This window comes from Oncorhynchus masou, chromosome 23 (genome assembly GCF_036934945.1).
Source record: "Oncorhynchus masou masou isolate Uvic2021 chromosome 23, UVic_Omas_1.1, whole genome shotgun sequence".
Lineage (NCBI taxonomy): Eukaryota > Metazoa > Chordata > Actinopteri > Salmoniformes > Salmonidae > Oncorhynchus > Oncorhynchus masou.
Window position 1 is genome coordinate 23,319,458 of NC_088234.1, and position 25,179 is coordinate 23,344,636.

The window sequence follows — 25,179 nt, forward strand, 5'->3', positions numbered from 1 at the left end:
AAAATAGCACGTGATTTTGCTATTTGGACCAGGTTGCTGCGATGTCATGCAGACTGCCATTTTGTTTATGCTTTTTCATAATGAAAAGGACAAGTATGATGTCTGACAACAACAGCAGAATGTTCATGGTTTAATGCATGCCAAAGATGGTAAAACGAAAAGTGATGTTTATACTGAGGGGTTGACATTACCGCAGTCATGACTACAGGCTTTGTTGTCTGCAACACCTTTCTGATTTAAAGACAAGTTGACAAAAAGCTGGTGGGATGCTAAAGTTGGCGGAAAAACATCTTGGTTTGAAAGATATATTAGCTAAGGAAATTAGTTGGAAAATTAGTTAGTTAGGGGAATCAACAGTATTCTCAATTTGACCCTGTGTGGTTTCAGACAATAAGGTATGAGGCTGAAAAATATGAAAGAGCTATATTAAGTGATAAACAGTATGTGACCAATACGTTTGACACCCAACAATTTAGTACACAAGGCATTTACTTTACTGCAGCTAAATCAATACAAATCCTTGTGGTATTGACTGAGATATGTAATTCATACACATTCATTTAACAATTCTATGCATTTCCTATTTCAGTTTATATGGTGAATCTCTGCACCTTCAATGCTAAGGAGAACATGTCATTTGAACCAGGAAACGTTATCATGCCCCGTGCAAGGGTATTTGTATTTATTTTGCATGCTAACCATCCTCAGAATCATCTATGACTCAGAGGCATATGTGACTACAATGGCTGGCATTGTAGTGTGTCATTTATGCAAAAATAAAGGGAGAAGTGTCATAGTATGCAGAGTTAAATAGAGTACTGGAGAGGAATGTCCTGGGGCTGCTCATTGTACCACAAGGGCCTCTGCTTTCCAGTCTTGAAATGCACTTATCCCTGTAGAAAAGCAACAAGCCAGTGAGAATAATTAAAATGGACATAAAAAAGCACTGTGGTTAGCATTCCTTTTCTGTTTCCGTCTTCTCTCTGGCGTACATTTGTTTTGATTTACATAATCCGGCTATAATATTTTGTGATGAATACTCCCAAGGTTTATGTATAGTAACATGATGCCTCGTCTATGAGAAGTTATGTCATGTCAATCTTGAGTGTAATCCAAAATGGGTTTCCTTCCACTAATAGTTCAAATGTTTTAAAAAAGAAAATGTACTTTCATTTCATGAATTGAGAAGATGTAATAGCCCTCTTTGCTTTGTGTTTTTTCCAAGTAAGGTCTAGATTTAATCAGATCAAGCGTTAACCGGCAATAGCATACACCCGCATGCATAGCTGATGTTTTGACTGTGTCGGAGGTGTTCCTGCGTTGAAGCTATCCAATCGGTGAGCAGCTGCTCGTGATCATTGTTACAAAGCCACACCCACCCCACTTGCATTAGAAGTTTAGAACGATAAAGAGTAGGCTATATAGAAATAATGATGCTCAGATTGAAAATCATTCAACAAAACAAGGGGGATTTATATCAGCCTAATCGAGGTGTAGATTATGTCTCACATTCCAAAGTTTAAACTTGTAAACAAGGCTGCATGGGATTTCTCTTAATGCGATTGCGTGCAGCAAAGCTTTAGGTATAATGCTGGGAGAAGCTTGTAGCTCTAACACAGTTGTCAGCTAGTGTGAAATCTGATAGAATCTAGCCCAAACTGAGCACAATTTTCCATTGTACATTTTTCAAACTACCACGTTGGAACTTCACTAGTCTGACAAAAATGGAGCAAGACTGTCTCAGCATAAAAATGTGCATATGAGCGCTTCTGTGGTCTTACTGAATAATCCAAAATGGAGTCAATTTCTCTCCAATAATTGCATGTTACCACAAATAGACTATTAGCTGGCAATCATGCGAACCAGTGTGTGTGTGTTAGCGTGTATGTAGATTAAACTAAACAGTACACAGAAACTGAGAAAGAAGAAAATCACAATATATTATTTTCCCCAACAGACTTTTCAACACCAATAAAAACAATAAGTTACAATGTTAAAAAGTAGGCAACATGAAGGGCACAACACACACAGGTCATGTGAAGACACAGAAAGTGGAATTTAAAGCAAAATCATCTTTATACAGAAATGAATGGCTTTACTTTTGTACTTAACTTTGTCAGTTAGCAGTCATTAAAGTGTTGACTAGATTAAAAATTAGGTTATTAAACGTAACCAAAAAATACCATCTAGTAATTCAATTAATTAAGTGTTGTGAACTTCAAGATTTCCGCTTTGGAACTTCTTTGCAATTAATCTCTTGTGGTAAAACAAAACAAAAATAAATTGTTGACCTGGGCATGGCAATGTTGACTGCAATCTGTCTAAATAAAAAAAGTAAGAAAGAGCAAAGTACCTGTCCAATGTTTAGCATGTAAGCACATAGCTGTCAAAATCTATTTTTTATTTCAAATTGCACTTGGATGCTATAGCCTGAAAGAAATGTAGTATTTTTGCCCCACTAAACCACTCCAGCCGATGTCTCAGCATGGAACCGCTAATGCTCCAAATTACCACTAATTCCTTATATACTACATTACCTTAGTTCTGATGGATGAATGGCTAACCAAAAACATGGTATCTAAGTGAAAAGGGAAACAAGACACTGAGGTATCAGATTCTTCAGAGTACAGTCAGTGTGCACTGAAAGAAAATTGTGAAAAATTCATCTAACTTTTGCCAAGTGAGCTGTGTCAATAAAAATAAAACAAACAGCAAAATTATTATTAAGAAGGTGCAATTCGTAAGTTCGATTTTCTGTTAAAAAAAGTGGACTCCAACGCTCCTGGAGAGCACTGCAAGTAACCACCAAGAATGAGGAGGAAGAGGGTGCACTACTTAGCATTATTTTGTATTTGTTTTAGGTTGATTGTGGTTGCAGTTCCTCTTGTTGGGACAGATAACTTACAAATTGCACCTTTAACCTCCTATCAGTATGACAATTCAATCCATAATTATGTTTAAAGCTCATCCTTACTTGTTTTTGTGAAGGGACAAGTAGCTAAGGTTTAGTGAGGTGTACATGCATTAGACAAAAAATAATTTGGTTTTAAGATACAAAATAGCACAACTGTGAATAGTTGCCCTTTGTAAAACCACTTATGTCACTGTGACATCACTGTAGAACACTTAGCAGCTGGAAAATAATGTAGGTCATCAAGGGAACAAATCCATGTTCTATATTTCACACAGTAACTCAATGAACAAGCCACCTTATGAAACATTTCTAAACTACTCAAATTTCAACCAGTTGAAGTCCTCGTTCATAATTTAAAAATGTTATCAAAGTTACCATGCCAACTGTATTTGATTTGATATGAATTTGAAATCTTGACAACGCTAGGCAAAAATAACCCTCTGGTCTTTGTCTGCGTTTGTATTAGCCTCATAGCCACGCAGAGCTATCCAAAGCAGTAGTACTCATCGGAGTCCACTCTGAGTCGCATTGTTGGCTTGCTGAAAGTCTCGTCCTCTATAACAGGTTTATCAGAGAATAGATCAAGGTCCGTCGGAGAAGTGTGTTCCGAAAGGTCTTCGGCTAACTCATCCAACGTATCCAGATAACTGCCCACGGATATCCCGTCCAATCCATCACTGTGTCCGTCGTGCAGACTGGTGAAGCTGCCGCGTGAAGAGGTGTCATCTTGGCTGTCCAATAGGCTGTACAGGCTGCCTGTCAGGCTGCTTTCACGACTGGCTAGGCCCTCCTTGTCCTCCATTACCCATTTGATGGATTCGATGCCGTCGTTGATGGACATTAGCTGCTGCATCAGCTTGACATCGATGGCACGGAGGTGGGCCTGCGTTTGGTGTGAGAAGGAGATACATTTAAGGCCTTTATCGTTATAGATTTGGACTAGAAACTGGACAACTTGAAACCCACATGTATTAGTCACACAATAACACACTTCCAACAAGTAGGCCTACAATATTGTTTTTTAAATATATATTGCTTTCCTATTCCATTTTTGTGAGCTGCCAACACCAGCATGTCTTTTGGTAATGGTGAAAAGCAAATTGCCCCTGGGGGATAGTAAAGACACCACTCTACTCTTTGGAAATGTCATGTAGACAAAGACAAACAGAACAGGATGCCACAGGAAATCCTTCCATCCTTGGCATGTAACAGTAGTGGCCTGTGACTGCATAGAAGGACATTCTCGCCCAGATGCCTATACAGTACCACCATTGATTTACCACCGCAGCTTGACAATCCCCATAGAGTCGGGGTGGGGGGAGGTTGTCTATGGTCTCATTCTGAAAGATTCTCCCAGGCTACCAGCGACAAATAGCCAGCCTTTTACGCCAATGGATAGATAGTGGCATTACGCCTGATGTCTGATACAATGTTCCCGAACAACTGGCTTTATAAAAAAGAGCCCTTTCTTGGGAGTGGATCGTGACAAGCCCCGTTTAGCTCATAATTCTGCCAGTGTTTGCTTTGCTGATATAACCCGTCCTCTATGTGTGCACACATGTTGAGCTGGAGCATAGTGGAATTTTACAACAGTATTAGCAGTGTCAATTAAAGTTGGTTCGAATGGGGTATTGAATCACAAGATAGGTCTAGCTAATGTGATTTACTGCTGCTTGCTTTTTAGTTTGTTAGTCATTAAACTTTATTGATTTAGCCACCCTCCAACAATACTTACAAGCGTTAAGTTTAAGATATTTTCTGAACTTCGCTTAAAACAAGTTTCATTATTCTGGGCTTTTGTCTAAAATGGGGCTATAGGCAATTTTTTTTCAACAAAATGTTTTTATTCCTATGTTATAACAATATACATTATTTTAATGCAATATTTGTTGAGTAATACACAAGATATACATGGATACAGACAACTGGTTGAGAACCACCATATGAGTCATAAAACCCGGAAAAGGTTCCATTCTGGGGTTTTTTACCATTCATTTTTTCATGTGGGACTGCTTCATATAAGGTCTGTGTTTAGTGTAGGCTTACCCTGGCGTGACCTTTTGATAAATGCGCAAATCTCTCTCGGCCAAGGTAACTTTTATCAATAATTAGCATTGTGAATTTTTTGGGAGTAAATTGAGGCAAATATATTGATAAAACTCACCTTGTCCGAGAGAGAATTACATGGCTATCATAAAGTCACGCTAAGGTAAGCCTACACCGAAGAAACAATTAATTTGAATATTTTGTAAAATTCACAATGTGAAAAATGAATGGCTGAAAAACCATTGGAACCATTTCTGTGTTTTTATGGGTATTATGATGTGTCCACTGTGGCGGACTATTGTGAAGTGAAACAGCCAGCTGGCCAGGAGAGAAGCAGCCTGATTGGATTAAAGAATAAATTGAGATTGTAAGAGGTGAAAACAGCACAAAAGCCTTAGATGGCCCAAATGGGGCATTCGCTATCGTAGGGAGGGACAGCAGAGTACTCTTGTAGTCTTACAGTGCAATTAGAAAGTATTCAGAATCCTTGACTTTTTCCACATTTTGTTATGTTCCAGCCTTATTCTAAAACTGATTAAAATATCCCTTTTCTCGTCAATCTACACACAATTCCCCATAATGACAAAGCAAAAATAGGTTTTAATCCATTTTAGCAAAAGAAAACTGAAATATCACATTTACATAAGTACTCAGACCCTTTACTCAGTACTTTGTTGAAGCACCTTTGGCAGCGATTACAGCATTGAGCCTTCTTGGGTAAGACAGGTGTGTGCCTATAGACAGGTGTGTGCCTTTCCAAATCATGTCCAATCATTTGAATTTACCACTGGTGGACTCCAATCAAGTTGTAGAAACATCTCAAGGATGATCAATGAAAACAGGATGCAGTGTGTGAGCTCAATTTTAAGTCTCATTACAAAGGGTTTGAATACTTATGTAAATAAGGTATTTGCCAATATTTCTAAAAACCTGTTTACATTTGTCATTATGGGGTAGTGTGTCGATTGATGAGGAACATTTTTTATTTCATGCATTTTAAACAAGGCTGTAACGTAACAAAATGTGGAAAAAGGGGAAGGGGTCTGAATACTTTTCGAATGCACTGTATATATATATATATATATATATATTTCCTGCGGATATGAAAGATATGTTCCTTATGTTTCCAGAACCGTACCGCAAGCGATGCGTGTTAACATTTATAGTAAGTGTCAGGGCTCTTAGCAAATCTCCCCCAGCCAGAAGATACTACCATCAAAAGGTGCTAAAGGTAGTTAGCATCTATGAATGGGCTAACATGCGATCACATTATAAGTAATCCATAAACGTCTGAGAAGACAAAAGTATAGCCTATGAACACAAGGGCAATAAAGTTGGATTGCCATCAGAGGCGTCTGGAAGTTATTGCATAACATGCTGAGTTAAGATATCACAGGTCAGTGAACGTTCAATATTGCCTAAAGCAAACAGCTGCAATAACCTTGGACAACAACCAGACTACTGCAGCTAAAAGCTCTTTTGTTAGCTTGGGTAAATTAATATACATTAAAACCAGTAGACAGTGAAAGCCCTGACAAATCCACGTATTCCTCTGGAAAACTCACGATTGCGCATGAAAACCGGTAGTACTTGAATTTGAAGCACGCCATATTGTTGAATGGCAAAAATTTGCAAAGGTGGCTGTAACTAGCAAAGGATCGTGGTCGATGTAGTCATTTTCATCCTGCTTAGAGCCGCTAGATAAAAAAAAAAAAAATGATTAGAGCTGCTAGATGCAGCCCCTTTAGGTGCACGTGCAATGAATGTGACTGTTCTGTGTCAGCACATGGTCCTGTGTGACGTCAACTGTAGTAGTATAATGGATCACTATTTCATTAAATATCTTGATTTGTTGTGAAATAATTCACTGCGAGGATAGAACTTGATCATAATAAACTAATTTTAGAGCCCAAAGTGGCCATCTATTATTTATTTATATATTCATACACCTTTCTAGCGATCCTAATTTACATATTCTTTCTAGGAAGACCAGGGCTTTTGGCACCACTCCGTTGCAACCAATAATTTATATACACACTAGATGACTAATTGGGAGCGCTGTGTTGAAGCCACCATGCTTCCATCTTGGCACTCCCTCACCGGTGTTAAAAATATTTTGGAGGCTATAGAAATGCATTTACATTCTACATTTGTTTTTGCCTAATTTATTTTATTACAGACACCTTTATGTATATTATGTGCGCTAAACATACAAATAAAAAATGAAATAATATATTTTAAAATGTAATTAAAGTAGAATTATTTTAGATTACTAATGTTACTCTCTCCACTACACCAACAAAATGCTTAAATACATGTTAATTTAGTCTTTAATTGAAATACTGTTTAATTTCTTTCATTCCTATGGAGGTCTGCTCCTACTGGGGAGTGCCAATATGGCTGACCAGTGGTTCAAAGCCTCTCAATGGCCAACACATATCATCCGAAATCCAGGGTTTATATATATCATTGGTTGCTATGCAGTAGCCAGATTAGCAGAGACTTCACGCTCCAGACCAGACATTGGGGGGCTGGTGTAAATTGCATTTAATGCAATGCATCACTGAATATAAAGAAAGGTTTCGAAAATGCAGTGAACTGATTTGAAAAAGCCTGGTCGAATTGCAACAGTACCTGTTTTGGATGTCTGCTTCGGTAGTCAAAAAACGTTATCAAATGCTTACTGTATGAAGCACAGGAGGCTGGTTAGGGGAGGATGTTTCAAATAAATGCTGGAACGGTGCCAATGGAATGGCACATGAGAAATATGTGTTTGAAACCATTCCACTAATTCCGCTCCAGGCATTACCACGAGCGAGTCCTCCTCAATTAAGGTGCCACCAACCTCCTGTGGTATGAAGCAACTCACTGATCCAAACCGACAGGGACAGACTGAATTAAATATATTTGGAGACGCATCTTTGGGACAATCACTTACCATTTCCTGTCTCAAAAATAACATCTTGCTCTCCAGTCGTTTCAAATCAGCAGAGTTCGACTGGTTTTTCGGTGTCGCCAATTTTGTATCCTCATGTTTGTCATGATGATTATTTCCTCCTGCAAGGGAACGAATGAGACTTTCAGGAACTTTGCGACCCAACTTTGTCTCAATATCTTTAAAATCGCGTAAAACGTGTTCCCCGTCCATTGTAGAATTACAGTAAGACTAGGCCTATAAACGAAAAAAATAAATATATGCTACGTTTTTCAAAATGTGCAATAGGAACAACCAAGAGAGCAAATTATAGGGTTCCGTGGCTTGAGGACTCGCGCTGACTTCACGTTCAAAGAAAATAAAAGGTCATAGCCTTGATGGTTTTAAACTTTCGAAAAGCCTTCTTATCCGTATGCGTCTATGAATGTTTTAGGATGGTCTGAGATCCGAGGTTGAAAGCGACTTCTATATATCTATAGGCACACAGTTGCAGAGAAAAGTAATTCAAAAACAAAGTTGCCCCATCCGATTATTCTCACCAATTCAAAATATAGTGTGCAATCCACAACAAAATAGATACATATCCCGTTATGATGCCTACTGCAAAGCCACTACACTCATCCGTGAAAATTATCGTTTTTGAAGTCCCGTACGCCGGTGTCAGTCGTGTCCACTGAAACAATAGTCGAACAGCACAGTTGGATAACAGCCACAGAGACACCCATATGGAGCTTATGAACCCAGACAGGTGGGACTTTGAAACCACGCCTGTTTGCTGTAATCGTAAGGCAACTGTCACAGCATATGTTTTGGTTAATTGTGCACAAAATACATCCATATGTTAACCTACAGTAATTTACTAATCATCAGTTCAATCATACAAACGACTAAATTGACATTTTGTGCTAGCAAAGTAGGTTACAGTAAGCGGTCTTTCGTGCTGAATGTATTTTAATTCAAACCAATAGGCCTGTAGCCTATTTGCATAGTTGTATGCTACATCGTCATTAGGCTACAGTTTTATTATACCAGCATAATAAAATCAATACATTTTAAAAGCTATCTTTTAAAAGCAAACTAATTAACCTAAGCTTGATCTACGAAAAAAGTATTAAAATGTCTGCACTCACTACTGTAAGTCACTCTGCATAACAGCGTCTGCTAACTGACTAAAATGTTAATGTAAAATCTAATTAATGATCATATATGTATTCAAAGCAACACATTTTGCCTTGATTGGCACTGTCCTCTCCCTCACTACTCTGTTCAAGTTGTATTCAACTTCACTTCTACCACCTTGTGGCAATTCATGGAAATTTACATTGCTTACACCAGAGTGGGAAACTAGGCTATTCAACTTTTTAGATATGACCCTGTTGTTTTTCTATTCTTTAAATTATATTTAAGGAGAGTGCTTATGTATGAATTATGACATTAAACTCCACATGTGTTCCAGAAATTATAATACAATAAAAAATCTTAATCTTTTATTTTCTTTAATCAACTCATATTTTCAATGGAATTAAAAATGTTCCATTTTGAACCAAAATGATTAAAATAAAATGAAATATGTTTACACATTTACAGAAAATCATTGTTATCCTCAGAATCTATAGTTATACAGGTCAAAGAACTCCGTAATAGTAATAGTAGAATGAGTGACAGGGTCGATTAGATTCCATATTATGAGTAATACAGTCAATTAGATTCCATTTTATGGACTACGGCAGTTGTGTTCAAACTTGGCCATGAGAGGACGGGCCGCTGTGTGCAGGTTTTTGTTCCCGACCAGCATTAACGCACCTAATTATACCCACACTGCCACGCTCCATTGCCAACATTTGACCACTCCCGGGAATATAGTTTGTGACGCATATTATACGGCATTTGAAATGATAAAAACATTCATTTGTAATCTAATTACATAACTGCAAACAATACAAAAGTATGTAAATATGTGACACTCAGCTAAGCCTGAATCAAGTTCATTAGTCAATAAACAAAAGAAAACGGACAAAAACAGGGAACGACTACACATTTTCTGCTGTGCCCTAATGAGCATGACCCTGTAGTTTCACATTCAGCTCAGACCACGGATTGGCTTTTGTCGTTGTCATAGCGTTGGTATTGTTCACCCAGCAGGGGCTGGCGGCCCTCCAGTTTGCTGTAGGAGCGGGCGCGCACAACACATGTGGTGGCAGCAAAGATTACAGCCACGATGACCAGGGCTGCCACCATGGCAATGGTGATGATCTCGGTCAAAGTGAAAGGAGCAGCTATAGTGAGGAGACAAGATTTATAACAGTTACATTTGTAATTGTATGGAATGTGACACTAGCAAAGAGTCACACACAGACAGACAGAGGGACTCTCACCGTGGTAAAAAAAAATATATATGTACCAGTCAAAAGTTTGGACACACCTACTCATTCAAGGGTTTTTCTTTATTTGTACTATTTTCTACATTGTAGAATAATAGTGAAGACATCAAAACTATGAAATAACACATATGGAATCATGTAGTAACCAAAAAAGTGTTAAACAAATCTAAATATATTTTAGATTTTAGATTCTTCAAAGTAGCCACCCTTTGCCTTGATGGCAGCTTTAGACATTCTTGGAATTCTCTCAATCAGCTTCACCTAGAATGCTTTTCCAACAGTTTTGAAAGAGTTCCCACATATGCTGAACACTTGTTGGCTGCTTTTCCTTCACTCTGCGGTCCAACTCATCCCAAAACTTCTCAATTGAGTTGAGGTCGGGTGATTGTGCTGGCCAGGTCATCTGATGCAGCACTCCATCACTCTCCTTCTTGATCAAATAGCCCTTACACAGCCTGGGGGTGTGTTGGGTCATTGTCCTGTTGAAAAACAAACAATTGTCCCACTAAGCACAAACCAGATGGGATGGTGTGTCGCGTAGAATGCTGTGGTAGCCATGCTGGTTAAGTGTTCCTTGAATTCTAAATAAATCACAGTGTCACCAGCAAAGCACCCCCACACCATCACACCTCTTCCTTCATGCTTCAAGTTGGGAACCACACATGCAGAGATCATCCATTCACCTAATCTGCGTCTCACAAAGACACGGCGGTTGGAACCAAAAATATCCCATTTGGACCAAAGGATAGATTTCCACCACTATAATGTCCATTGCTCACTTTTCTTGGCCCAAGCAAGTATTTTCTTCCTATTGGTGTCCTTTAGTAGTGGTTTATTTGCAGCAATTCTCCCTGAAGGCCTGATTCACAGTCTCCTCTGAAAAGTTGATGTTGAGATGTGTCTGTTTCTTGAACTCTGTGAAGCATGTATTTGGGATGCAATTTCTGAGGCTGGTAACTCTAATGAACTTATCCTCTGCAGCAGAGGTAACCCTGGGTCTTCCTTTCCTGTGGCAGTCATCATGAGAGCCAGTTTCATCAGAGCGCTTGATGGTTCTTGAAATGTCCGCATTGACTGACCTTCATGTCTTAAAGTAATGATGAACTGTCATTTCTCTTTGCTTATTTGAGCTGTTCTTGCCATAATATGGACTTAGTCCTATTTGGTAAAATACTATCTTCTGTATACCACCCCTACCCTATTGCAACACAACTGATTGGCTCAAACGCATTAACAAAAAAATTGTCATCAAGGCAAAGGGTGGCTACTTTTAAGATTCTCAAATATAAAATATTGTTTAACACTTTTTTGGCTACTACATGATTCCATATGTGTTGTTTGATACTTGATGTTTTCTACAATGTAGGAAATAGTACAAATAAAGAAAAATCCTGGAATGACTAGGTGTCCAAACTTTTGTCTGGTACTGTTTAACACGTGGACCACATTGTTATATACATAGTAGATAAGACAAATATCCATAATGAATTTATTTTGACAATACACATCTGGCCATCCAGCCTGTATTTATATTGGCAATACACATCTGGCCATCCAGCCTGTATTTATATTGGCAATACACATCTGGCCATCCAGCCTGTATTTATATTGGCAATACACATCTGGCCATTCAGCATGTATTTATATTGGCAATACACATCTGGCCATTCAGCCTGTATGTACATTGACAATACACACCTGGCCATTCAGCCTGTAGTTATATTGACAATACACACCTGGCCATTCAGCCTGTATGTATATTGACAATACACACCTGGCCATTCAGCCTGTAGTTATATTGACAATACACACCTGGCCATTCAGCCTGTATGTATATTGACAATACACACCTGGCCATTCAGCCTGTAGTTATATTGACAATACACACCTGGCCATTCAGCCTGTATGTATATTGACAATACACACCTGGCCATTCAGCCTGTATGTATATTGACAATACACACCTGGCCATTCAGCCTGTAGTTATATTGACAATACACACCTGGCCATTCAGCCTGTAGTTATATTGACAATACACACCTGGCCATTCAGCCTGTATGTATATTGACAATACACACCTGGCCATTCAGTCTGTAGTTATAATGACAATACACACCTGGCCATTCGGCCTCGTAGGAGTAGCCAAGGTTCTCAGGGGCTGTAAGAAACATCTCAGCGTTGGTCACTGGAGGCCAGAAGGGAACCATGTTGTACCCCCTGTTGTGACCAATGGGGGCATTCTCTGAAGGATAGACTGCAGAATCTGCAAAATATATCAGCTAAGAGTCAGCTTCTGAACAAATGGCCCTGACGTACAACAAAAAAAGCCTCCCAGAGCTAAACAAATGTTGCATAGTGGTGTGTGTATTATGAATCTTAGTTTACAACGTAATCATGTAATTGATGTGTAATTACAATTTTACCATGTAATTTAGAAGTAACTACAAGGTATAAAGCAACCTGTAAAATACAGCATATTCAACAAACACATACAGTGAGTGTACAAAACATTAGGAAATCCTGCTCTTTCTATGACATAGACTTTCCAGGTGAATCCAGGTGAAAGCTATGATCCCTTATTGATGTCACTTCACTTCAAATTCACTTCAATCAGTGTAAATGAAGGGGATGAGACCAGATAAAGAATGATTTTTAAGCCTTGAGACAATTGAGGCATGGATTGTGTAAGTGTGCAATTCAGAAGGTGAATGGGCAAGACAAAATATTGAAGTGCCTTTGAACAGGGTATGGTAGTAGGTGCCAGGTGCAACAGTTTGAGTTAAGAAATGCAAAGCTGCTGGGGTTTTCATGCTCAACAGTTTACGGTGTGTGTCAACATGGGCCAGCATAAATGTGGAATGCTTTCGACACATTGTAGACTCCATGCCCCGACGAATTGAGGCTGTTCTGAGGTCTAAAGGGGGGGGGCTGCAACTCAATATTAGGAAGATGTTCTTAATATTTTCTACACTATATTTTTAGTTGGCAAAAGGATGGAAGAGCATCATATTTTCAGACAAGCAAGCATAGACAAAGATACTAGCACAAGAAGACACAATGATCAGGTCTTGAACATGACATCAGTCGTAGGATGGGATCTATTACCTGGGGCGTGCCTCCTGAGCCACTCGTCAAAGATGGCATCGGTGAAAGTGTGGAGGAGCACGAAGATGGGGTCGTTAGGCGAGAGGTGGGTCTGTCCGCCTGTTCCATTCAGAAACAGGTGGGCCAGGTTGTGAAGGCTCCGTACCACAGGGTCGTAGTTTCCCTGGGGGGCACTATAGCCTGCGCACACAACACAAGTAGTTTGAGATTAAATACAGGGAATCATCCTTAATTGATGTGAAACTCGCCCATAGCATTTTGGCTGGAGTACATCAGCGACATCACACCTTCCCGGAGATCTAAAGCTCACGGAGTGACAGATTTGCCTCTTTCTCTGTTGGCTAAGACGGTTGTGTATGTCAGCATTCACAACAACCCTCAATGTTCAGTTGAGGGTTGTAAGCATATGTACAGTATGTGTAGGTGTCTGTGATATCTGTGTGCATCAATGTGAATGACTGCATCTATTGGTGTAGACCAGCAATAGCCACTCACCCTCAATGGTGTTCCTGAAGCTCTCTGAGGAGGTGGAGTAGTAGGGAGGGGTGTCGAAGGTGTTCACCTGCAGGCAGTCTGCAACATCCTGGGGCTCAGGGAGACGCTGCACCATGGGGCGGGCCACGTTACCTGCTGGGTTCCTCCTGATGGGGGTGGTCTCAGTGTCTGGGGGGGAGAGAGGAGAGAGTTAAGAGGGGTCTCAGTAACCTGGGCTAAGAGGCGATAGTAAATAGGCTTGGGAAGTTTGCAAGTGCTAAAGGACACACCCGGGCCCAGTTTAAATACTATTTAGATGCTCCTTTCTTTCAGTCTTCCTTCCATTCTTTCTTCCTTCTTTCCTTTCTTCCTACTTCCAACCTTCCTTCCAGGAATCACCCTATTGGAGAAGAAGGTCCAAGGCCCCCTCCGCTTTGAAACCCTAGTTTCAAGTTTTACTGTCACATTCACAAGTACAGTGAAATGCATTTCTTGAAAACTCAAAACCCATCAACGCAATAATCAATAACAATGTAATACTCGGAAGACCACACAAGAAAGAAGAAATATGAAGAACATAATAAGAAAGTAAACATAATATATACAGTTCCTGTACCATATTTACAATGTGCTGGGATACTGGTGTGATGGAGGTAGATATGTATAGGTGTAAGGACTATGCATCAGGATATAAGATGAGCAGAGTAGAAGAAGCTTGTATGGTATGTGAGTGAGTGTGTGTGTGTAGAGTCAGTATAAATGTATGTTAATATTATGTGTGAGTGAGCAGATGATGGAGTGAGTGAGTGTGTGTGTGAGTGTGTAGGGCTCTGTGAGTATGCATAGAGAGTGCAAAAATGTACATAAAAGGTTAATAAAGATACACGATTTACTCAGTCTGTGTAGCTATTTTGTTAGCTATTTATCAGTCTTATTGCTTGGGGATAGAAGTTGTTCAAGAGCAAGTTTGTGTCAGACTTGATGCACCGGTACCGCTTGCTGTGTGTAAGCAGAGAGAATAGTCTTCGGCTTGGGTGGTTGGAGTCTTTAACGATTTTCCGGGCGTTCCTCTCACACTGCCTGATATAGATGTCCTGGATGTCAGGGAGCTCGGCCCCAATGATGTACTGTACTGTAGCGCTATTCGATTGAGGGTGGTGCTATTGCTATACCAGGCAGTGATGCAGCCAGTCAAGATTCTCTCAATGGTACAGTTGTAGAACACTTTGAGGATTTGAGGGTTCTTGACAAACTTTTTCAACCTCCTGAGGGGAAGAGCCGAGCGTGTTTGGACCATTTTAAGTCTTTAGTGATTTGGATACGGAGGAACTTGAAGCTCTCGACCTGGTCCACTGCAGACCCTTCGATGTACCCGTTTCCGGTAGTCCACGATCAGTGCCTTGATCTTACTGATGTTGAGAGAGAGGTTGTTGTTCTGGCACCCCACTACCAGGTCTCTGACCTCCTCCCTGTAGGCTGACTCATCGTCGCTGGTGATCAGGCCTTTCAAACAATTGTGTTGTCAGCATACAGCATTCACCCAGTCGTGGGTGAACAGGGAGTACAGCCTGGCGGTGAACAGAGAGTACAGTGTGGCGGAGGTGATGTTGCCTACCCTCACCACCTGGGGTCGGCCTGTCAAGAAGTCCAGCATCCAGTTGCAGAAAGAGGTGTTCAGACCCAGAGTCCTAAGCTTGGTGACGAGCTTGGCGGGGACAATGGTGTTGAACACTGAGCTGTAGTCAATGAACAACATTCTCACATACTGTAGGTATTCCTCTTATCCGGGTGGGTGAGGGCAGGGGAGGGGAGGGGAGGGTGGAGAGCAATTGAGATTGCGTCATCTATGGATCTGTTGGGGTGGTATGCAAATTGGAGTGGGTCTCGGGTGAATGGGATGGTGGAGTTAATGTGTGCCATAATCAGCCTCTCAAAGCACTTCATGATTACAGAAGTGAGTGCTACAGGGCAGTAGTCATTGTGGCATGAAGCCTTAGAGTTCATGGGGACAGGAATGATGGTGGTCATCTTAAAACATGTGAGGATTACAGATTGAGACAAGGAGAAATTGAAAATTACAGTGAATATGCCTGCCAGCTGTTCTGAGAACGCACTCTGGAATAACGTCGGGCCGCACCGGCCTTGCGGGTGTTGACCTTATTAAAGACCTTTCTCACGTTGGCCTTGGAGAGCGAGATCACCCAATCCTCTGGGTCGGTCACAGCCCTCACACCCGGCACAGTGTTGTTGTTAAAGCGTGCAAAAAATGAGTTTGTCTGGTAGAGAAGCATCATCGGGCAGATCACAGTTGGGTCTTCCTTTGTAATCTGTAATGGACTGTAGCCCCTGCCACATGTCTGTGTAATATGATTCCACCTTATTCCAATTGTGTCCTGTTGCTCATTTGATGACTCTGTGGCAGTCATAGCGAGACTTGTACTTGTTCATGTCCTCAGCCGTAGCCTCAGGGTTGTCTACAATAGCTCTGTGTGCGGTAGCCATGTCCTTTGGTTTAGCTTCAACCTTGGTGTTAATCCAGGTCTTTTGATTGGGGAAGCAGCAAACCCTCACCGTGGGGACAATGTCGCTGATGCATTTCCTAATGAAGCCAGGGATAAAGGTGGTTAGCTCGTCAATGTTATCGGTGGAGTCTTGAAACCTATTCCTATCAGCGCTAGCAAAGCAGTACTGTAGCTTAATCTCTGATTCTGGTGACCATTTCTCAACAGAGCGAGTTACGGGTACTTCCTGTTTGAGTTTTTGCTTGTAAACAGGAAGCAGGAGTATGGAATAATGATCTGATTTTCCGAATAGCGGACAAGGGAGGGCCTTGTATGCTTGCTTGTGTGTAGAATAACAGTGGTCTTTATCACCCCTAGTGGTGTTGAAGTGTTGATGGAAGCTGGGCGTAGATTTTCTTGCTTTTTTCTTACTTTGTACAGTTTGTTAAATGCCAGCTTGTTATGTTTCTTGTTCTGAGGTGGAATGTAACCAACAGTCACAATAATAGCTGAAAACTCCCTTGGGAGGTAGAATGGTCGGCATTTGATCATCAGGTATTCCAAGATGGGTGAACAGTGGGTTGAGACTTCCACCGAGCTGGTGTTAGCACACCAGTTGGTGTTGATATAGAGGCAAACCATTCCCCCCCTCAATTTCCCCGACTCCACTGTCCTGTCTGCCAGGTGAATGGAGAATCCATCGAGTTGGATAGCCATGGGGGGTATCTTGTCCGACAGCCATGTTTCCGAAAAGCAAATAATATTGCAGTTTCGAGATTCCTGTTGGTAGCAAATCCTCGATCGGAAAATAAAGTAAAAATAAAGTACACAATAATCATATATAAAATAGCTAAATTGGGTCGGAGCTTGCCAAATGGTGGCCATCCAGTACAACGCCATTTTTGTCTTGTTGTCAGACAAGGTGTTGCGCCAATAGCACCAAAGTATGAATAGTGAACCGGGCGTAAGCAATGATAGTAATGATAGCAAACAAGTATCACAATATGGAATGGTGACACAGGTGTCCCTGTGAGCATGTTTCTATAATTTCAATGACTTTTACATATTTTAACATTTCAGGAGGGTGAGCTGATCCTAGATCTGTGCCTACAGGCAACTTCTACCCACCATATAGGGTGTTTTCTTTAAAACTTGGAAGGATATAAGCGCACTACTGACTGCTTACTGTTGCAGATGGTTCCCAGTGTGTCATAGTCCTCCACACTCTCACAAATCACCCTCCAGTTGGAGAAGATGGAGTTGGTGCTGATGGAATTCATATTGAGGTTGCTCCTCGCTCCCAATAGGTCATCTGTGCAGATGTCACAGGTGCTTCCACCAATGGCAAAGTTCCAGTAGGGCAGGGCAAAGGAAGGGTCTTGCAGCATATCCTAAATTGAGAGTAGGGTTAGAATGAATTACATAAAGGGCACACAATTACAATCATTAGTTTGTGCAATTAGAAACCACAATAATGAACTGCAAATAAAATTGTTACAAATGGTCATGGAGAAGTATATTGTGCCTGCATTATTTTAATCCAGCAACATACAGCTGTATCACAATCTCAATATTTAGCTGCACCTTATTCAACTTTTTCCATTGTATGAAATAATGATTTGTCTTTATTGCTGAGGCCAAATATAGCTGGCCTACTGACATCCAAGATAAAGATCTTTGAAAACAATAAACAGTCATTTGTCAGTAATGCCAATTAGTAATGCATAATTCAAGAAATAACTTGGGCAACAGATGCTCTTTTGTGCCCTATTAGATGGGAAATCTAGGCTCAGACTAGTAAACGCTTAAGCACATTTTCTGCAAAGCTTGCTTGATTATGGTACAACATTGCTTCATCTCTAAATATATCCTCACGCTTAATGCGGCACTAATTCAAGCAAACAATAGGGAAAGTGAAATGACTATTGATGGGTAAAAATAGGCCCAGCCTACAGATTAAAATGGATTTTGCTGGTGGTGAAAATCCATCATACCATTAGATAACGGACTATTATATTGTGATATCCAATTGAATATCAGGCACACTAAAAAAAGTAGTTATTTACATTATTATTGACTATTTCAGTTCATATTACATGCAGGGACATGCATGTAATTGCTGGTAACCCATCTCACCTGCATGTCGCGCTCAAGTTGGAGCAGGTGAAACCTGTGCCAGGTCACAAAACCGGGACCTTCGTGAGAGAAGTCAACTCCGCCAAAGCTCGGCTGACCGGCCCCCAAGAAGGTCTTGCTGACCGAATAGTAGTGGGTCCACACAAAGTAATTATAGATGGTGATGTTCTCAAACTGCGGGGTGTTTCCATCGGGTCCGAAGACATCCTGGTATCGCCGCGTAGCTATTACAATGTCCGGATGTACGGTGCGCTTGGCCTGGTCTAGTGCGGTCACGAAAGCTCGCTTCTGAGCCGCACTTAGCTGCATCACGTTTCTCCGGACTGAAGAATTAAAGAGAAAAATAACATTTGATAAACTTCTTCATTCATACGTTAATGAGCACCTTCTTTTGTGGAAAGAAATTAAGAAATTATTGGGCATGTAACCTATCCGCAGTCACCGTTAATCTTTACGCATACACCATTGCCTGAATATGAGGCAAAAATGTAATTATATCAAACATAAAATGCAGCTATATGTAACGACATTCGTGTCGTTTCAAAAAAAAATATTGTATGCTTTCCATAGTCTGTAGAAATGTGGCTTTCAACCAGTTGACTGGCAGTGCATAAAGTCAACCTTCACTCAAAGACATAGTAAACGACAATCTGGGACTCAAATTAGTGTGATATGTTACATTTGTTATAATATTAATTTGTGTATTTCCATCATCATATGATATGCTACGAATTACAATTAATATAATATGTTACGAATTACAATTCGTACAATATGTTATGAATTAGCTATACATATATGTTTCAAATTCCAATTTGTTGTGGCTATGTTAGCTAGGTGGCTAATGCTAACGTTAGCTAGATGGCTAACGTTAGGGGTTAGGTGCAGGGTGGGAAATTAACACCCATCACCAGCCAAATATGGGTAGATTTTGTTATTAGCGGGTAAAAATGTCCATTTCACCAGCCAGTCTATTTCAACCCAAACGTAGAAGTTGGTCAAATTGACCTGAAAGGCTTCTAAAGTGTGACTTTGTCCTCCTGTTTCTTGGCTAGTTACATTGCTTTATTCAAACGCTAGATTTTTTTTCAATATTAGTTTTGAGTTTGCTGCAATTTTATGCTGGTAGAGCAGACATGAGATTATCATCTCTGACAGACAAGGAGTGCCATTACCATGGTAATGGCCACCCCTTAAAGGGGTAGCTGAACATTTTTATCAAACCTAATGACTCAAATATTTGGGGGTAAATTGTGCTTGATTGAGCATGGAACATTCCAAAACTGTTTTATTCCAGTTGTCATTTCTTATCGTTAAAACACTCAAATAATCGTATTGTGGACCTACATTTTTGTTTGTACTCCTAAATATAAATGTATGTACTCCTAATAAAAGTAAATCAGCGTTAAAAGCCCTGAACTAATACCAATAAATAAGTCGTATCACTCAGCATTTTGTGGCAGGACAGGCACTTTGTTGATTCTTGATGTTCATTTGTAGAACTGTTTACCTGTTTTGCTTTTTACTATTGTATCTAAATGATTTATTTTAACATACATTGGTTGAAAGACTCAGGTCACAAAAATAAAATTGAATTGAGCAATATACCACATTACTTCTTACGACTAATACATTTCTTGTTTTAAAAACATTAAAAAGCATGCTCATTTGTTATTTTTCCACCCTGGTTAGGGGTTAAGGTTAAGGTAGGAGTTAGGCTAAAGGGTTAAGGTTAATTTGGGGGGATGGGTTAGCTAACATGCTAAGTAGTTGCCAAGTAGCTAAAAGGTAGTAAGTAGTTGTAAACTTGATAATTAGCTAAAATGCTAAAGTTGTCCTTGATGAGATTCGAACACGCAAACTTTGGGTTTAGACATTCGCATCACCCTTCATTCGTTTTTGCCTTAAGTAACCTTCTGTCGTATACAACCATACCATACATCCAGGCCTACTAATTTGAGCGTCCCGGATTTTCGTCTACTATGTTACGTCTAGTCTATGACAACAGCCTGGTAAAGTACGGGGCATTGGTGCGGTGTGTATTTTCAGTAGTGGAAAAAGTACCCAATTGTCATACTTGAGTACAAGTAAAGTTACCTTAATAGAAAATGACTCCAAGTAAAAGTGAAAGTCACCCAGTAAAATACTACTTGAGTAAAAGTCTAAAAGTATTTGTTTTTTAAATATACTTAAGTATAAAAAGTAATTATATTTACTCAAATATACTTATGTATCAAAAGTAAAAGTATAAATTGTTTCAAATTCCTTATAGTAAGCAAACCAGACGGCACCATTTTTTTATTTATTTAGGATAGCCAGGAGCACACTCCAACACTCAGACATAATTTACAAACGAAGCATGTGTTCAGTGGGTCTGCCAGATCAGTGGCAGTAGGGATGATCAGGGATGTTAACTTGATAAGTGTGTGAATTCGACAATTTTCCTGTCCTGCTAAGCATTCAAAATGTAACGAGTTATTTTGGCTGTCAGGAAAAATGTGGGGAGTAAAAAGTACATTATTTTCTTTAAGAATGTAGTAAGGTTAAAGTAAAAGTAGTCAAAAATATAATTGGTAAAGTACAGATAACCCCAAAAACTACTTAAGTAGTACTTTCAATTATTTATACTTAAGGACTTTACACCATAGCTTATTTTATTCAACATATATGTGGACTGATGATTTCAATTAAATTAAACTGCAACATTTGATTATTTGTTTTAAAGTGGGATAAAACAAAACGTACCGATAGCGACGGGTTGGTCACAGTTTAACCCGGCCAATCCATGCATACAACCGCCACAATCATAACCGGTGAAATTCCCGTTGCACTGGCAGGTTCGGTTGAAGTAGCGGATGGGCCAACGTTCACGGTCATCCCGTCCATCGTGGGGGTACTGGGGGCCGTGTGGACTTGCGTCTGCCGCTATCAAAATACACTGTCCACGTCCTGTGGCAGACCCGCAGGCGTCATTCGCGACCCCAAACGGGGATGGACAACACTGACCACTCCGAAGTCCCTCCAGAGTCACACATTCCCTCGGAAACTGCCCGCGCACAAACAGGGCGCCGAAAAGCACCAACAAACCGTACTTCCACATAGGCAAAGAATAGGCAAAAAGACGCACACCAGAAAGTTTGCTAAATGGAACAGTGGATCAACGAATTCTCTTTATTCAATCACACTCTAATAGAAGTCAGTACCTTACTCGAAACCACATCACTTCATAGTTGGTATTCTGTGCGCACTTGTGTCCTCTTGTAGGCAGCTAATTGCCCACACACCATCCAAATAAACCTCTAGCCTTTAAATACCACATTAGCGCATGACTGGATGCCAGGATTTCTGATCCCCTCGTGATCACATCACATTTCCTACCGGATTGAGAAGGATAGAGGCTAGGCAGTCATGCACACGATTTTACTACTAGGCAGTCATGCACACTATTTTACTACTAGGCAGTCATGCACACTATTTTACTACTAGGCAGTCATGCACACGATTTTACTACTAGGCAGTCATGCACACGATTGTACTACTAGGCAGTCATGCACACGATTTTACTACTAGGCAGTCATGCACACTATTTTACTACTAGGCAGTCATGCACACTATTTTACGACTAGGCAGTCATGCACACTGTTTTACTACTACGAGATACACCAACATTCTGAGAAGGATATTCTCAGGATATTTGAGAAGGATGTGATTTATCATGGTTAGAAAGTACATAACATAGACCTAAAACAGAATTTAAGCACACATGTCACCTGTGCAAGCTATTGAGTTAATGCTGTCCTCCAGTTTTCACCACATCAATTCATGTTTATGAACTTCTAGACCAATTTCACCACATTTTGTCAAAAGGTATTACACTTAAAATTACATGGCCAAAATAATATTTTCCTGACGGGTTCATTGAAATCCACAAATTGGTATGGCAGGTGGTCTCTAATGGTATCCTAGGCCTGCCACTTTATGAAGTGATAAAGTACGCTGCAATAAAACTGTTGCCTGCTACTTGGTTAAGTGTCACTTAGAATAAAATGGAACCATACCATGTTATTATGCCTGCATATATTTATGTGGATCTTATCACTAATAAGACCGACTCATCTTCATGTTATTATCTAAGAGATAGCCCACCTAGGCCTGACGATCATTGAAATAGTGTTAATATCATTACGATATAATCATAATATTAGTCATTTTCTCAAAAACAGATAAAACTTTTTATACAAAGTTAAAGGTAATACAAGGTAAGGTAAAAAAACGTATTTTTATTTTACAGTGTAGGTAGGAAGGAAGGGGTGCTGCGTGAGAAGTCAAAAGACTTTGGTAACATGTTCACGTTCTAACATGAACTCATGAACCTGTGTAAACAATTAGGAATGATCCAAAGGAGAGGCCTGTTAATTTTCACATGGTTTTTCTATATTTATGAATAATGGTAGAATACTGTGAAATGACAGGGATACACTTATATTTAACTTTCGTTGTGTAGAACAATATGAAATGTCAGTAAATGCGAAATACATTAAACGTCCTGTATTTTTATAGACATGCATACCTTTTCCACAATAATAAGCTGTAGAAATACAGTAATATACGTTATAAAGAAACAACTACATATACCATTGTTTTATGGATAGTTTAGTAACAGATAGTGACTGTTATCTAACTGATTAAGCCAGTGCAGTTACTATTTATGAATGGACAAGTACAGTTTAAGGATTTTTAAAAATGCATAAAGCTATGAAAGATAATGTAAAAAGAATGATATTGTCTGTCATGTTACAAATGTTGATCACTCTGTTACAAACATAGACTGTGCAGGAACTTGGCACATGCAGTGATAGGAGAGCAGATATTTATCATACCAAGGTGAGCATTACCACCAAACGATTGTTTAACATAACGTTTTAAATAGTTGACGAAATTGCTAGATGTGCAGTTCGTTAACTTTGTGATGTATTTGCTAGTTAATATCGTGGAGGTTGTGGTTGGCAGCTCAGACGCCTGAGCAAGATAGCTAGCTAACGTTAATACTACCCGAGCTAGTTTCCAACCAGACCGTGGCTAGCTAGCAGCAAGCCAGCTATGATAAGCAACCGTTTTTTGTAACATATGTTGACAGTTAAATATTTATTTATTCTGAATTTTGAAACATTGACATTTAGCTAGATTGCCAGCTGCATTTCATAACCTAACTACTGCGCTAACTTGCTAGTTCACGTTTGGTAGTGTGCTGTAAACCAATCCCACCTTTATAACATATTTTCTCTCTCTTTCTCCTTCAACAGTTACTTGAATTGGAATTGAGGAAATGCCCTGCAATCCGCAAACTGAAGTAATATTCATAGCTAGTTTAGTGAAGCAAACTGAGTCGTTTAGCATGGAAGTGTCACGAATACCACCGAAGGCGGCTCCCTTTCCTGCTCGTGTGGCGCTCGGCGGTCCTCGTCGCCGGTCTATTAGCTGCCACCGATCCCTTTTTCATTTTCGTTTGTTTTTGTCTAATTGTTTTCACCTGTCCTTGTTGGGGTTTTGGAATGGGTGTTAATTGAAATTCGTTTTGCCCGCTGGTGTTTGTGCGGGCTTGTTGGTTTGGTGATGTATTGTGTTTGTTTTGAGTTTTCGCTGTCCAGTGTTTGTAACTAGGTTTTTGGGTTTGTTTAGCGCCAGTGTTTTAGGCATTCACCCATGTTTTGGACCTGTTACGTTTTGAAGGACATTAAAGCGTTTTTCCCGTTCACTTCGCTCTCTGCATTTGACTCCTCACTCATCATTCACCCGACGTTACAGGAAGTACAAAGAAATAATCGTTATTGTCCCCTTTTGAAGTCCATTGTCATTAATCAAGCAAACCAGAAATATACACTTCTATAGTTAATTGGAACCAAGATTAAAATCTTGTTTTTCTTTGTTACAAGTAAGTTAATAAGTATAGAGAAATTGGGAACATGTCAGGTCTTTCCAAATAATTGGCATCTGGCCAATATGTATGCTGCATGTTTAGCTGCAAATCTCAGTTGACAAAATATAATGCTTTTAAAAGTCATATGGCCAATATGTATGCTGCATGCTGAGCTGCAAATCTCAGTTCACAAAATATAATGCTTTTAAAAGTCATATTCGTCATCATCATAGAGAGTCTGCTGTATCACAATGAGACACGATGCAAGGGCCGTTTGCATATTAAAACTAACTCTGTTCTGGTGTTGTCATCTAGGATGCCTTAACTACAACTTTCAATTTCAAAACAGAACCACACCAGTCCCTTGTTGGCCAATAGAAATGTAGCATTTCAGGATACACTTTCTATGCACCCAAATATACTTTCTGGTGAAAAAACATTGTCGTTCCACTGTTTAACTGTATCGTAGACATTTTCTAATATTACATTGCAAACATGTAGCCCCTTTAAACTAGATGAATTGATTTTTGCAGGTACATTTTTGTTAGTCAACAAATCAAATGATTGTATCTGAAGGGGTAGACGACCACTGCTAGTGATTAAGAAGGGCGGACACACTTGTATAGAATTACATTATTTATGTTATTTCATCCAATGCAGGTGCCTATTCAAGATCAACCCAGACAAGGGGTCCAAAGTGGAGAAGAAGTAGAAAGCAGCATGCAATCAATCCCAAAAGTTATTTTTCTGATCTCAAACATCGCAGACTA

At 39.8% G+C, this 25,179-nt stretch overlaps 2 protein-coding genes across 3 annotated transcripts; both read right to left on the reverse strand.

Annotated features, from left to right (window-relative positions):
* Positions 1-1,916: 1,916 nt before the first annotated feature.
* On the reverse strand, positions 1,917-8,610 carry LOC135510604 (leucine rich adaptor protein 1-like). Of its 2 annotated transcripts, none has more exons than XM_064931648.1 (2): positions 7,899-8,610; positions 1,917-3,797 (listed from the first exon to the last, which is right to left on the reverse strand). In XM_064931648.1, the coding sequence occupies exons 1-2, from the start codon at positions 8,106-8,108 to the stop codon at positions 3,399-3,401; spliced, it is 609 nt and encodes a 202-aa protein (XP_064787720.1). In that variant the 5' UTR covers positions 8,109-8,610; the 3' UTR covers positions 1,917-3,398. The 2 variants fall into 2 exon arrangements, with proteins under 2 accessions (XP_064787720.1, XP_064787721.1); XM_064931649.1 differs by lacking the exon at positions 7,899-8,610 and adding an exon at positions 6,526-6,914.
* Positions 8,611-9,980: 1,370 nt separating this feature from the next.
* On the reverse strand, positions 9,981-21,592 carry LOC135510603 (5,6-dihydroxyindole-2-carboxylic acid oxidase-like). Its single transcript, XM_064931647.1, has 7 exons — positions 21,238-21,592; positions 18,493-18,815; positions 17,543-17,747; positions 13,877-14,044; positions 13,382-13,561; positions 12,393-12,539; positions 9,981-10,171 (listed from the first exon to the last, which is right to left on the reverse strand). The coding sequence occupies exons 1-7, from the start codon at positions 21,590-21,592 to the stop codon at positions 9,981-9,983; spliced, it is 1,569 nt and encodes a 522-aa protein (XP_064787719.1).
* Between the last annotated feature and the right edge of the window lie 3,587 nt (positions 21,593-25,179).

Bases quoted from the DNA above. Each gene is read 5' to 3' on its own strand.
- LOC135510604 (XM_064931648.1), bottom strand. From the start codon at position 8,108: ATGGACGGGGAACACGTTTTACGCGATTTTAAAGATATTGAGACAAAG. The intron at 3,798-7,898 runs GTAAGTGATTGT...CACCAAACGCAG, and splicing joins TATTTTTGAGACAGGAAATG to GCCCACCTCCGTGCCATCGA.
- LOC135510603 (XM_064931647.1), bottom strand. From the start codon at position 21,592: ATGTGGAAGTACGGTTTGTTGGTGCTTTTCGGCGCCCTGTTTGTGCGC. The intron at 14,045-17,542 runs GTAAGCAGTCAG...TCTCCCCCCCAG, and splicing joins ACTGGGAACCATCTGCAACA to ACACTGAGACCACCCCCATC. The intron at 10,172-12,392 runs GTGTGTATTGTC...TCCTCACTATAG, and splicing joins CTACGAGGCCGAATGGCCAG to CTGCTCCTTTCACTTTGACC.